General features: G+C 35.2%; 2 protein-coding genes across 12 annotated transcripts in view; one reads left to right on the top strand and one right to left on the bottom strand.

Annotated features, from left to right (window-relative positions):
- PIK3C2G (phosphatidylinositol-4-phosphate 3-kinase catalytic subunit type 2 gamma) overlaps positions 1 to 12,582 on the bottom strand; it is a 331,821-nt gene that overhangs the window by 14,451 nt on the left and 304,788 nt on the right. For all 4 annotated transcript variants that reach the window (XM_053225894.1, XM_015074667.3, XM_027035648.2 and 1 more), the window contains one exon: positions 1,125 to 1,250. In XM_053225894.1, coding sequence (XP_053081869.1) covers positions 1,125 to 1,250 — 126 coding nt within the window. The remainder of the gene's footprint in view (positions 1 to 1,124; positions 1,251 to 12,582) is intronic.
- Positions 1 to 12,582, top strand: part of PLCZ1 (phospholipase C zeta 1) — a 147,469-nt gene that overhangs the window by 85,773 nt on the left and 49,114 nt on the right. The gene's annotated exons all lie outside the window — the stretch shown is intronic.

The raw sequence follows: 12,582 nt of genomic DNA, 5'->3' as shown, positions 1-12,582 counted from the left end.
CAACTTATAGAGGTGTTAAATGAAAATTTTTAGGTATATAAGATAATTTTGAGACTGTATCTATCAAGAGGAAATGAGGGTAGATCATGGAACAGCAAACAAGAATATTTTTCAGAGGAAGAATGGCAAAGAACAAAATTAAATGAGTGGTTAGAGAAGATGGAGGGAGTTCAGAAGAGGTAAGACTCAAGCAAAAGGGGGGTGTCAAAAAGAGGGTGCAGTTGGCAGCGTGGCTGTAGAAATGTTCAGGAGAGTAGAGCCTAAGGGTTCATTAGGCTCATTGAGCAATTAGGAGTCTACTGATGTCACTCTTAATAAAGCAGCATCTTTAAGTTCAAAATCCACACTGCAAAGGATTAAAGAATGAAAAGGAAGTGATGAAGTGAGAGCAGGAAATGTGAGTTACTTTTGCAAAAGTTTGGAGGCAATAGGGAGGGAAAGAAAATGTGGGTGCTTTAGAAAGGCTGAGTTCAGGAGTTTGTTTTGTTTTTTTAAAATTTCTGACCTAACCAGTGGATGAAGTAGCCTTAAGAAAGGCAAACAAATTAACATCCGAGCAAGGTACAGAGGAGATGAGAAGGGATGGAGTCAGGAGAATAAATGTGGGGTTTGCCTCAGAAAGAAGTTAAGGGTTTGGATATTCAAATTGTGAAATACACGTGAATTAGAGAGCTATATATAATATAAATTAATTTTATTGGTGGTTTGTACTTGTTTATTGTTTTTCATTTTTTCAAAGGAGATTTTATGAAGTTTATTGTTATACACAGGATATACTATGATAAAGTTATTAGGTAAAGAAAACCAGGTAAGGGAAAATAAGGTTAGAGAAAATAAGATGAAGTCAGGTTTAATGTTAGGCAAAACAAACGCCATTGTGGGCTCTCGCTGGAGGATAGCCAAAATTTGAAAATTGGTTCATAAATGCTTTGAAAGCAGAATCTGTATTTTCCAGTTCCCATAGCATCGAGAACAGTGATCAGCACACAGTGGCTATTTTGTGAAATGTCTTCCCTTTATGGAATAACGCTTCCAATTACTGCACATTTTCCATATTTGGTTGTTAAGCTGAAAAATGGTAAGAAAAATACAAAGCGACCGGACAAGAGATGAATCATACTTACAATTTCATTATAAGTGGGGTCGGTACATTTTGGAACAGATTTTGTTTTCCTCCTACGAACTTCACTGGGATATGGTAAAAGATAAAATTCAACATGTGCACTGGGCGCAGAGCCATCTGGGAGATGCTGCAAAGGAAAATGGTTATAAATATTAATGCGTGTTGCTATCAAAGAAAACAAATACAGAGCTACTAAATATCGAGACCAAAGGCAGGATCAAAATTTATTACAGTACTGTTTACCAGAAAATAAGAGAACAATCAAAAGAAATTCATCATTGCTCAAAAATATTCCCAAAGCACAGTGTAAAAGAGTAAAATCATCGATCTTAAATTAAGTGTTGTGTCAGAGAACTATATTTAAAAGCTTATTAAATGTAATTTACTTTAGTTTTTTATGGTAGAAAATAAATTTGCAGTTCTGACAGAAATGGTCAAGAGATAAATATAAACCACAGGCAGAGATAGGAATTAAGTGCCTCAGGATACTGTCCACCACTTGAAAATTAAAAAATGCAAGTTTAACACATAAAATAAAATGTAGCATTTAATGATAAGTATATGCATATTATGTAATATCACATTTTAAAGCAGAATGTAATTAATATACCAGTTAGACCTGCAACTTTAATATAGTTAAAAGATTTTAAGATAGTTATGATAATTTTATTATAAATTACCCTAAAATATATTGGATAACCCCTTTCAAAATATATTCTTTATTATTATTATTATTTTTTGTTGTTGTTTGTTTTGAGAGAGAGAAATATAGATTGAGATGGGGAGGGTCAGAGAGAGAGGGAGACACAATCCCAGGCAGGCTCCACACCCTCAGTGCAGAGCCCAATGCTGGGCTTGAACTCACAATCTGTGAGATCATGACCTGAGCCAAAATCAAGAGTTGCATGTGTAACTAACTGAGCCACCCCAGGCACCCCTCAAACTGTGTTCTATGGAGCCTCTAAAGTTGCCTAAAATACTGCCTGATGGGTAGATTAATGTTGTTAAATATCTAGATCTTTGGACCCCCTGTCCCCAGGTTGTCCTAAGTGGCCTCCCAACTTCCTCCCTTCCCAGCTTCCCCATTTTGGCTGCAGAACTTCTCTCCTTCTTCTTTTCCACCTTTCCTTATTATGGATATTTTTATTTCTTAATAGTCATTTGAGGAATAAGTCCATTGTTTCAAAAATTTGGAAACCACCAAACTTCAAAGAAATGTGTTTCACCTTTATCATCTTGACCAAATGGAGAATAAATCATACTAGAACTCCAAATATCTAGTTTGATAAATGTTAGTTTGATAAATGTGTAATTTCTATTTAAAGAGCATGATTTAAAAGTCTAATTTGAGAAATTCTTATTTGGTTGACTATATTCTAAATATTAAGTTGGTAATTTTCAACAAATACATTTTACTGTTCTGAATCACAATGATATTTATATGTTAACATCCAGTGCCCCAATGTCATTAGCTTTAATTGTATATCTTTCTTTGGCACTCAAAAAAAACATAGTGGAAAGTAAGAAAATATGATATATATTATAATAGTACTAATTTTTACTCAGTTCTAATTTACAGGGTGAAAATTACATTAGGAAAATTTTGTACTTTATTATTACTCACAAATTAGGTATAATACATCTGGATACACCATATGTCAGAATGCTAAGATTGTCAAAATTGCTGCTTCAGGTAGAGCTCAAGGTTTCTTTCCTCCATTGAAAACCTCCTCCAGGATAAAAATCTCTGAAATGTTTCAATGGGATAATGGAATCTTCGGTGATGCAGAAAGGAATTGCTATTAATATTTGAGAGAGTGCTTTTACTTTTTTTGATTTGGTGTGGTTTGGTTTGGTAAGAAGGATGACGGGAGAGTAATGTTTTGCTCTGTAATTCTCTCTTGTCTGCTATGGTGTTTGAGGATACTGCACCTGTAATCACTGTATGCTCCAGCTTAGTGGTTAGAATCATGGTTCTGAAAATGGACTTTTTGATTGCAATCTGGGCCCCCAAATTTGCCAGCTATGTGGCTTTTGGCAGGCATCTTAACTTTTCAGTGGATCTGTTTCCTAACCTGTTGAAGGAGGATAAAGGTGATATACGTCTTATAGCATTTAAAAGACAAACCATGGGGCGCCTGGGTGGGCGCAGTCGGTTAAGCGTCCGACTTCAGCCAGGTCACGATCTCGCGGTCCGTGGGTTCGAGCCCCGCGTCAGGCTCTGGGTTGATGGCTCAGAGCCTGGAGCCTGTTTCCGATTCTGTGTCTCCCTCTCTCTCTGCCCCTCCCCTGTTCATGCTCTGTCTCTCTCTGTCCCAAAAATAAATAAACGTTGAAAAAAAATTTTTTTAAAAGACAAACCATGTAATGTGAAATAGAGTAAGACCTGATAAATGTTTGGTACTATTTTTATTTTCTATAAATTAAATGTAAATTAAACATAAATATACTATATGCACTGATTGGACAAGATATCCCTAATGTACTATGACATTTATGAGCAGAGTTCTTAACCTTGGCTCTATTGACATTTGGGCCACATAATCCTTTGTTGTAGGAGGTTGTTCTGTGCATTGCAGATATTTTAACAGCATTACTGACCTCTACCCACCAGATTCCAATAGCACCATCCTTCCAGACATTGCTAAATATCATTTGGGGGACCAAATTAACCCTAACTAAGAACCGTTTAGATGACTCCCAAATAAAGAATCTCTAGTTCATCCTTAGAATCCAAGCCTAGTGACCTGTGAATATTTCCATCCGGATATCTTCTTGGCACACTTATATAAAATCTAACCAAAATCTGTTGTCTATCCTTCCTTACACTCCCAAACAAAATTTTCGAGGTTGTTAAAGCTATATTAAAATAATACCATTTATTTTCTCTAGGGTCTCCCTTGTTACTGATTTTCAAATCCAAGTGTAGTGAGATCAATATCCTCTGTTTGCCCAAGTACATCCGCCACCACAGATCTTTATTTCCTAACTTATTGTAACTAGATTTTAATGACTTTTTTGGCTCAGTCTTTCCACTTCTGTCCTTCATTTATTCCATATATCAATGTTGTAATTAACTTTCCTGTAAAGCTGCTTTGATCATGTCACTTTCCTTCTCGGGGCATTCAAGATTTTCCCCCATTGCCTGAAGAATAAACTCCCAATCACAGATGGGGAAAGATATTTGCATACCAGATTTCACCAAGCATTTAGCAACTAAAGGTTTGGGTTTCTGTTTCCAAGTTAATGTCCTTGACAAGGTCCTTGAATATCCTGAAGGTTTTAGGATAATAGAACAGAACAGGTTTCAATTTAAAATCGGAAGTGCATTAGATCTGAACAGCAGTGGAACTTAGTATATCCTTAATAGCTTTCAATGCAGACATTGATTTCTCAGGTCTTTCAGAGATTCTTCTTGTTTTTTGTTTTGTTTTGTTTTCCAAAGCAGCTGTCCTATCAATGTTATTATTATTTTTTTCTTTCTTGTACTGTATCTTGATCCTTAAACATCACAGCTAATTTATTTAAAAACTCTAGTTGTCTTCTTATCAGTACTTCTCATTTCACCCTTTGCCCGGATGTTTATATGAATTAAATTTAACTTTGTTTTAAAATATATTTTTTAATGTTTTTTATTTATTTTTGAGACAGAGAGAGACAGAGCTTGAGCAGGGGAGGGGCAAAGAGAGAGGGAGGCACAGAATCTGAAGCAGGCTCTAGGCTCTGAGCTGCCAGCACAGAGCCTGACACGGGGCTTGAACTCACGGACTGTGAGATCATGACCTGAGCCAAAGTTGGACGCTTAACCGACTGAGCCACCCAGGCGCCCCTAAATTTAACTTTAAAAGTGATTGAATAACCTGTACTTGTCTAAATGCCTTAACCTAGGATTTTTCCTCTGGTTGCAGTTTAGACCTTCACAGAGACAACACTTTTACCTGAAGAGTCATAAGGCTTGGAGATTCAGAGTTCTTAGTCTGATGCTCAGTCTAAGCAATGAGAAGTTTCCTTGTATTGCCCAGAGGATTTTCATATTCCCAGTGGATTGAAGTCAGGCAGTGTTACTACCACTTTCTTCTAGAATTCTGGCTAATATTGTTACTGTGCTAGAAGATGATGTGAAGTCATCTAAAATTAATTTTTGTTAATCATCCTAACTCTGGATTCTATTGATCCCAGATTTTGCTAAAATATTTTCTTTACATTTTTAAAAGTTTTATATATGTTATCTCCCTTATGACATTAAAATTCCTTAAAAAGGAAACCCACGTCTTGCTGTTTTACACTTCTTCCACATTTCCCTTGGGCTTTGCTCCATTGGTTACTCTACTACTCTACTACCCTAACCCTACCCTCAGTTCCTTCATTCCAATCTTTTAATATGTCTCTGAATCTCCAATGAAAAATGTAAAATCCTCCCTTGAGATTTGGCTTCCCTTTACATTATTCTTTTCTTCCCTTTCATAGGTATGCCTTTCTTTCATAGCATTCCTAGAAATCCTGTCCCTAACACAGTGCTTGGCATATAGTGAATACTAAATAAATAGTTATCAAATGACTGAATGGATGAGGTATATATTTAAAAAAAAATTAATATCTATTTTTGAGAGAGAGAGAGAGTACAAGCAGGTGAGGGGTAAAGAGAGAGGGAGACAGAATCACAAGCAGTCTCCAGGCTCTGAGCTGTCAGCACAGAGCCCAGGGCAGGGCTGGAATTTGTGAACTGTGAGATCATGACCTGAGCCGAAGTTGGATGCTCATCCGACTGGGCCACCCAGGTGCCCTTGCACACAACATTTAAAATGGACACCTGGGTGGCTCAGTCAGTTTAGTATCCAACTCTTGATTTCAGCTGGGTCATGATTTCACAGTTTGTGAGTTTGAGCCCCGTGTCTGGCTCTGGGCAGGCAGCATGGAGCCTGCTTGGGATTCTGTCTCTCCATCTCTCTCTGCCCTACCTTACTCACTCCCTCTCTCTCTCTCTCTCTCTCTCTCTCTCAAAATAAACAAACTTCAAAAAAAAATAATAAATGGCTTTCAATGTAGGGCACCCGAGTTACTCAGTCAGTTAAGTATCTGAATCTTGATTTTGGCTCAGGTCATGATCTCAGGGTCATGATCTTATTGTCGTGAGATCCAGCCCCATGTTGAGCCCTAGGTCAGGCTCAGTGCTGGGTGTGGAGCCCACTTGATTCTCTCTCTCCTTCTGCCTCTCCGCTGCTTGTGTTGTCTCTGTAAGTAAATAAGTAAGTAAGTAAGTAAATAAATAAAATGGTTTTCAATGGTAGTTCTCTTGTCTCTGTGGTCAAAGAATAAAACTATATTGAAAAATGGTTAATTTATCAAAATTCAGGAAAAAAAAAGTAAGCAGTAGCATGTTGGTATAAAAAGAAAGCACAATATAAACCATTTATTAAGTAAATAAAACCATTTCACATTGCAGGGTATGACAACCACCCTTTAGTATTTTCATATAAGTGTATGAGGAAGAGACTTATTTTTCATATATAGTAATAATAATCATAATAGCTATCACATAATGAGTATTTGCTTTATTTAAAACACTCTCTTAAAAAACCTTGAGGGGCACTTGGGTGGCTCAGTCGGTTAAGCATCCAACTTTGGCTCAGGTAATGATCTCACCATCCGTGAGTTCAAGCCCCGCATCAGGCTCTGTGCTGACAGCTCAGAGCCTGGAGCCTGCCTTGGATTCTTTGTCTCCCTCTCTCTCTGACCCTCCCCTGTTCATGCTTCATCTCTCTCTGTCTCAAAAATAAATAAACATTAAAAGAAAAAACAACAAAAACAAAAAACCTTGAGCCAGTATGATTGTCTTTATTTTATTGAAAAGATTTTATTAAAACTTACGCTCTTAACCATTACCCTATATATTGAGTCTCTACAAAGAATGCAAAGGAAACTACCAGATTCAAATTAAGAGCTCTTCTACATCAAGTTTTATCAGAAATGTGATGAAGATAGATGGTTTAAAAATAACTTCTGTAGATTAATTCAAAGCTTAATTGTATTTAATAGGTTCTTATCTTTTTGATGAATAATTTATGAGAATTTTCCATCAAATTTTTTTTAACTTAAATGTTTCCCATCATGTGATAATATAGGCTTTGGTAGAAATCAACTGCTGATGATTAAAATATGATAGGATTATCAAAACCTGAGGTCTATGCCAGAAACAAAATAACATAATAAAAAAGCATTTTCCTCCTCTATGTGCCTGCCAGATTGCAGTACTGAAACCCAGGCTAGCTACTATGAAGAGGGTCTTTTTATAAAATGACAATGCACAACAAAAATACAAAAGTACAATAAAAGTGCTTGTGATATGTGGTTTGCTCAGTGCTTTGGTTAAAGAAATAGTGAAATGATCTTTCTAATCTTTCTGTGTGTGTTCGTTAATATAGAGTGGCATGATTTCAGGTCCTCATGAATTAAATTGGATAGTCTTCTGCTTCATTTCACACCAATTAAGCCTTTAATAGAATTCTTGTCACTAATAGGTGATTTTCAGTAATTTTTTAAACAATCAATTCAAAAATCAAACTACCATGTGTCTAACACTTTGGATAGTCTATAAGAGGTCACAGAAAAGTGATTGAAACAGTTTTTACTTTCCAAGAAATGACAAACTCATGGGCATGATCATCTTATTACATACCTATTAAAGATTTTTCATCCTCAACTTGATGCAGTTAACAACTAGACAGAAGTCACAGTCTAGTAGATAGAAACACTTTTCTGACTCAATAAATAGGAATTGAATTGCTTTTAATAATGCAGAGTTTTAATTAGAGCTACAGACCAGACTTTGCTACTGAATTGTCTTGCAAAGTTTGGGAAGTTTTTCCATTTCTCAATCTTAATAACATATAAGAAGTAAGGCTTTAAACCTCATTTCTTTTTAACAATCTATTCAATGGAAAATGCTGAAGAATTGTTTATGAGTTAAGTGGTAATTAAACTTTTTCTTCTTTCTTTCTTTTTTTTTTTTTACAATTGCACTGAACCATTCTAAATGATTTCAAATCCTATAACCCTTAACTTCTATCCTCCAATGCTGAGAAAATTGTACAAATAAGAGACAGAGTACGTTTGTTAATGATAATTAAAGAACTGTGAAGAACAGATGAAACACTGGAAGATTAGATTTATGATATTATACTTGATAGTATGAAAGATTTTTTTGCAAAAAACCCAGAAACTAGTAGTTCAGAGGGAAAGTAAAAGAGTTTTCTACTCGTATACCTCAAAAATGTGCCTTGATTTTGTCCTAGTAAACAGTTTTATCATGATTTAAATAAAGATATTGATATATGATGGGCAGTTGTCAATAATTGGAGTGTTTTGGGCAGTATGTTTGATTAGATAATCAGGAATGAGCTGTGAAGGGCTGGAATGATGAACTATATCTAACAAGATTAGAAACAAATAGACTCAAAGCCAAGTTCTCCTTTTGGGCCTGAAAACGTCATTCTGAAAATCCAGGATATGAAACACTTGGCTTACGAACAGCACTTGGAAAAACATTACAAAAATTGTATGTGATTATTGGTTCAATATATCTATGAGCCAGAGATTGCTAGCTACAACCTACAGTATGGTCCTCTATCACCTGTCTGTCTGTCTATCTATCATCATCTATCTTCATCTATCATATCTGTGTTTCATCTATCTATAGCAAATATACAAGAAACTTTAAATGTAAAGAGATGAAAGGTTAAAGGTAAAAGGATGGAAAAGATATACTATGCCAACCTCAATCAAAAGAAAACTGGAAAACATATAAATATCTGACAAAGTATATTTGACAGCAAAAAATACTACCATGAATAAAAAAGTTCATTTCATAATAAAGGAGTCAATTAATCAAGAAGACATAATCTTAAATGTTCATGTAACATTATACCAATGCACAATTATTGTTAAAAGATTTTAACATCCCTCTCTTAATAATTCATAGAACTAGTATACAGAAAATCAGTAAGGCTTAGAGGAAAAAAAAATAGGGGGAAATGAGTATCTTATAGGCAGCATATAATTGGATCATGTTTTTTTTGTTTTGTTTTGTTTTGTTTTACCCATCCAGCCACTCTATGTCTTTTGATTGGAGAATTTAAACCATTTACATGGAGAATAATTATTGACGGCTAAAGACTTAACTAATGCCATTAATTGTTTTCTGGCTGTTTTTTTTAGTTCTATCATCCTTTTCTTCCTCTCTTGCTGCCTTTTGTGAACTGATGATTTTATGTAGTGGTATGCTTTGTTTTCTCTTCCCGTCATCTTTTGTGAATTTACTGCAGGTTTTTGCTTTGTGGTTACCATGGGGCTTGCATAAAACATCTTAGGTTTACTAGTCTATATATGCTGATAAATTTACTTCAATCACATACAAAAACCCTACCCTTTATTCCCCCATTTTTTTATGTTATTGAAGTCACAATTTACCCCTTTTATACTGTTTATTCATTAACAAATTTTTTCACTGTAGTTATTTTTAATACTCTTGTCTTTTAACCTTTATACTAGAGTTAAATGGTTAGTAGACCACCATATTACACTATTAGGATACTCTTACTTTGATTGTATACTTATTTTTGCCATGGGTTATATATTTTCATATGTATTTATATTATCTGTTAGTATCATTTCATTTTAGCTTGAAAAATTCCTTTTAGCATTTCTTGTAAGGCAGGTCCAGCGGTGATGAACCCCTTCAGCTTTCATTTGTTGTTCAGCTTTTATTTGTCTGGAAAAGTCTTTATCCCTTCGTCATTTCTGAAGGACAGCTTTGCCAGGTAAAGTGTTCTTTGCTGGCATTTATTTTAGTTCACTACTTTGAATATATCATTCCATTCCCCCCTGGCCTATAAGGTTTTTGCTGAGAAATCTGCTGAAAACCTTATAGAAGTTTGCTTATAAGTTACAAGCTTTTTTTCCCTTTTAAAATTCCCTCTTTGTCTTTGATTTTTGATAGTTTTATTATAATGTATTTTGAAGAGGATCTCTTTAAGTAGAGTGTTTTGGGGAACTATGAGTTTCATGAACTTAGATATCCAAATATCCTTCCAGATTTGGAAAGTGCTCAATCATTATTTCTTTAAATATACTTTCTGTCCCTTCTCCCTTTCTTCTTCTTCTGGAACTCCAATAATTCAGAGTTCTTGTTATGGTATTCTAAGATCACATAGGCTTTTTTCACTCTTTTTTTTTTTTTTTTCATTTTCTTTTTCTTTTTTTGTTCTCTACTGACTGGGTAATTTCAAAGTTCATGTCCTCTATCTCACAGATTCTTCTTTTGCTTGATCCATTCTGTTGGTGATGCTCTCTGTTGGATTTTTCTTTTCATTTATAATATTCGTCAGTTCCAAAATTTGTTTGCTTCTTTTTAAAACATTTTTATCTTTCTGATAAACTCTCATTTTGTTCATATATCATTTTCCTGATTTCGTTGAATTGTCTTTCTATGTTTTCTGTAGCTCACTGAGTTTCCTTTATTTTTTTTATTATTTAAAAAAATTTTTTTTTTTCAACGTTTGTTTATTTTTGGGACAGAGAGAGATAGAGCATGAACGGGCGAGGGGGCAGAGAGAGAGGGAGACACAGAATCGGAAACAGGCTCCAGGCTCTGAGCCATCAGCCCAGAGCCCGACGCGGGGCTCGAACTCACGGACCGCAAGATCGTGACCTGGCTGAAGTCGGACGCTTAACCGACTGCGCCACCCAGGCGCCCCTGAGTTTCCTTTAAAAGTCTATTTGAATTCTTTATATCAAGCAAATCACATAATCTCCAGGTCTTTGAGTTTGGTTAATAAAAGATTATTGTGATCCTTTGGTGGTGTCATGTTACCTTGATTTTTCATGTTCCTTGAAGTTTTGCATCGCTGTCTTCAAATTTGAAGTAGTTGTTACCTCCTCCAGTCTTTACTAACACCCCACTTCAAAGTGTTCAAACTTATCTTTTTCTTTTCCTTACAACAGTGTGATGAAATGTCTCCTTTGCAAACCTGGACTTCCACAAAGGCTCTTTTATCTGTGGAATGTTCTCTAAGACAGTGGTTTCTAGGAGCTCCCTGACTATAGCTAAGAGGGGCTGGAAGCAGTTCATGAGCCACTGCAACGTCATCAGCAGGGACTGAGGACTGAGTGTCTATTATCTGATGTATGGGTGCCTGGATCCCTTGGTGTATGGTGTTAGATCCCATAGCTCTCACAAACATAACTTTTGTCTGTGAATGGATGCTGAATTTTTGTTGTTGGGTGAGAGATGTCTTTTGCATGATGCTAATGTGACTCTTAAATTGATTACAGAAAAGCCAGGAAGAAACCAGATTAAGAGGACCAATGTCAGGACTCTAGCTTATGTTTTGTTTGTTTGTTTGTTTGTTTGTTACAGTTAGAATGAAGAATTGAGGGAGATTTGGATAAAGAATAGCAATTAGGGTATAAGCTTGTCAGTAAAGAACAGAGAGTGATTAAATAAAATTTGTATAATGTGGTGACCTGTACATTGATGGTTATGTCAGCTGGAGATATGGTTAAGTGTCCAGAGTTATTGAGTATTTAGAGAAATAATCCTCAGCAGGAAATCACTTTATTTTTTGAATTTTTAAAATTTTAATAATACATTTATTTAATTAATATATATATATATGATATAATCATTTGAACGTGTAATCTACATAAAAATTGAAATTTATTTATTTATTTTCAGGAATAGAATTTAGTGATTAATCACTTACATATAACACCCACTGCTTATCCCAACAAGTGTCCTCCTTAATGCCCCTTACCCCTTTAGCTCTTACCCCCACCAACACCCCACCAGCGATCCTCAATACATTCTGTGTTTAAGCCTCTTATGGTTTGTCTCCCTCTCTGTTTTTATACTGAAATCACTTCATTTTTAAGTGAGACAGGCTATTTAGGTCAAATATTTGTCACCTGACTATTCTCAGTTTAGTATTAAGTATTATAGATAGCAGAATTCACAGAGAAAAGCTATTCATTTATGAATGTAGCTTAAATTTAACTGCTCTGCATTGTGACTATTTTTCACAGTGGTATACACTTAAATGAATATTCACTTATTTAACAAACATGTATTAAGGGCATATTATTGTGTTAGGCATTGCAGAGTATACAAAATATATTTCCCACAGTTTCTTCCAATAAGTATATTGTCAATATAATTGAAACTACAGGATAAACCAAAATGATAAAGGTTTTAAGAAATGAGATAAGGCAGTGAATATCAAATGGGTGGTGTAAACAGTAAGTGTAAGGAGGTCAAAGGAGAGAAGGATTACCAGGAACAAGAGTGATCTGGGAGATTCAGAAAGGATGAGGTTTGAGGTGAGCCTGGATGTTAGAAGGTAAATAGAAGGGAAGAGGAAGTATGATATACTTTGCTAGAATGACTGGAGCGTGTTTGATAAACA

Source organism: Acinonyx jubatus, chromosome B4, assembly GCF_027475565.1.
Source record: "Acinonyx jubatus isolate Ajub_Pintada_27869175 chromosome B4, VMU_Ajub_asm_v1.0, whole genome shotgun sequence".
Lineage (NCBI taxonomy): Eukaryota > Metazoa > Chordata > Mammalia > Carnivora > Felidae > Acinonyx > Acinonyx jubatus.
Note: the sequence above shows the minus strand (reverse complement) of the source record. Positions and strands in the feature narration are given on the sequence as shown.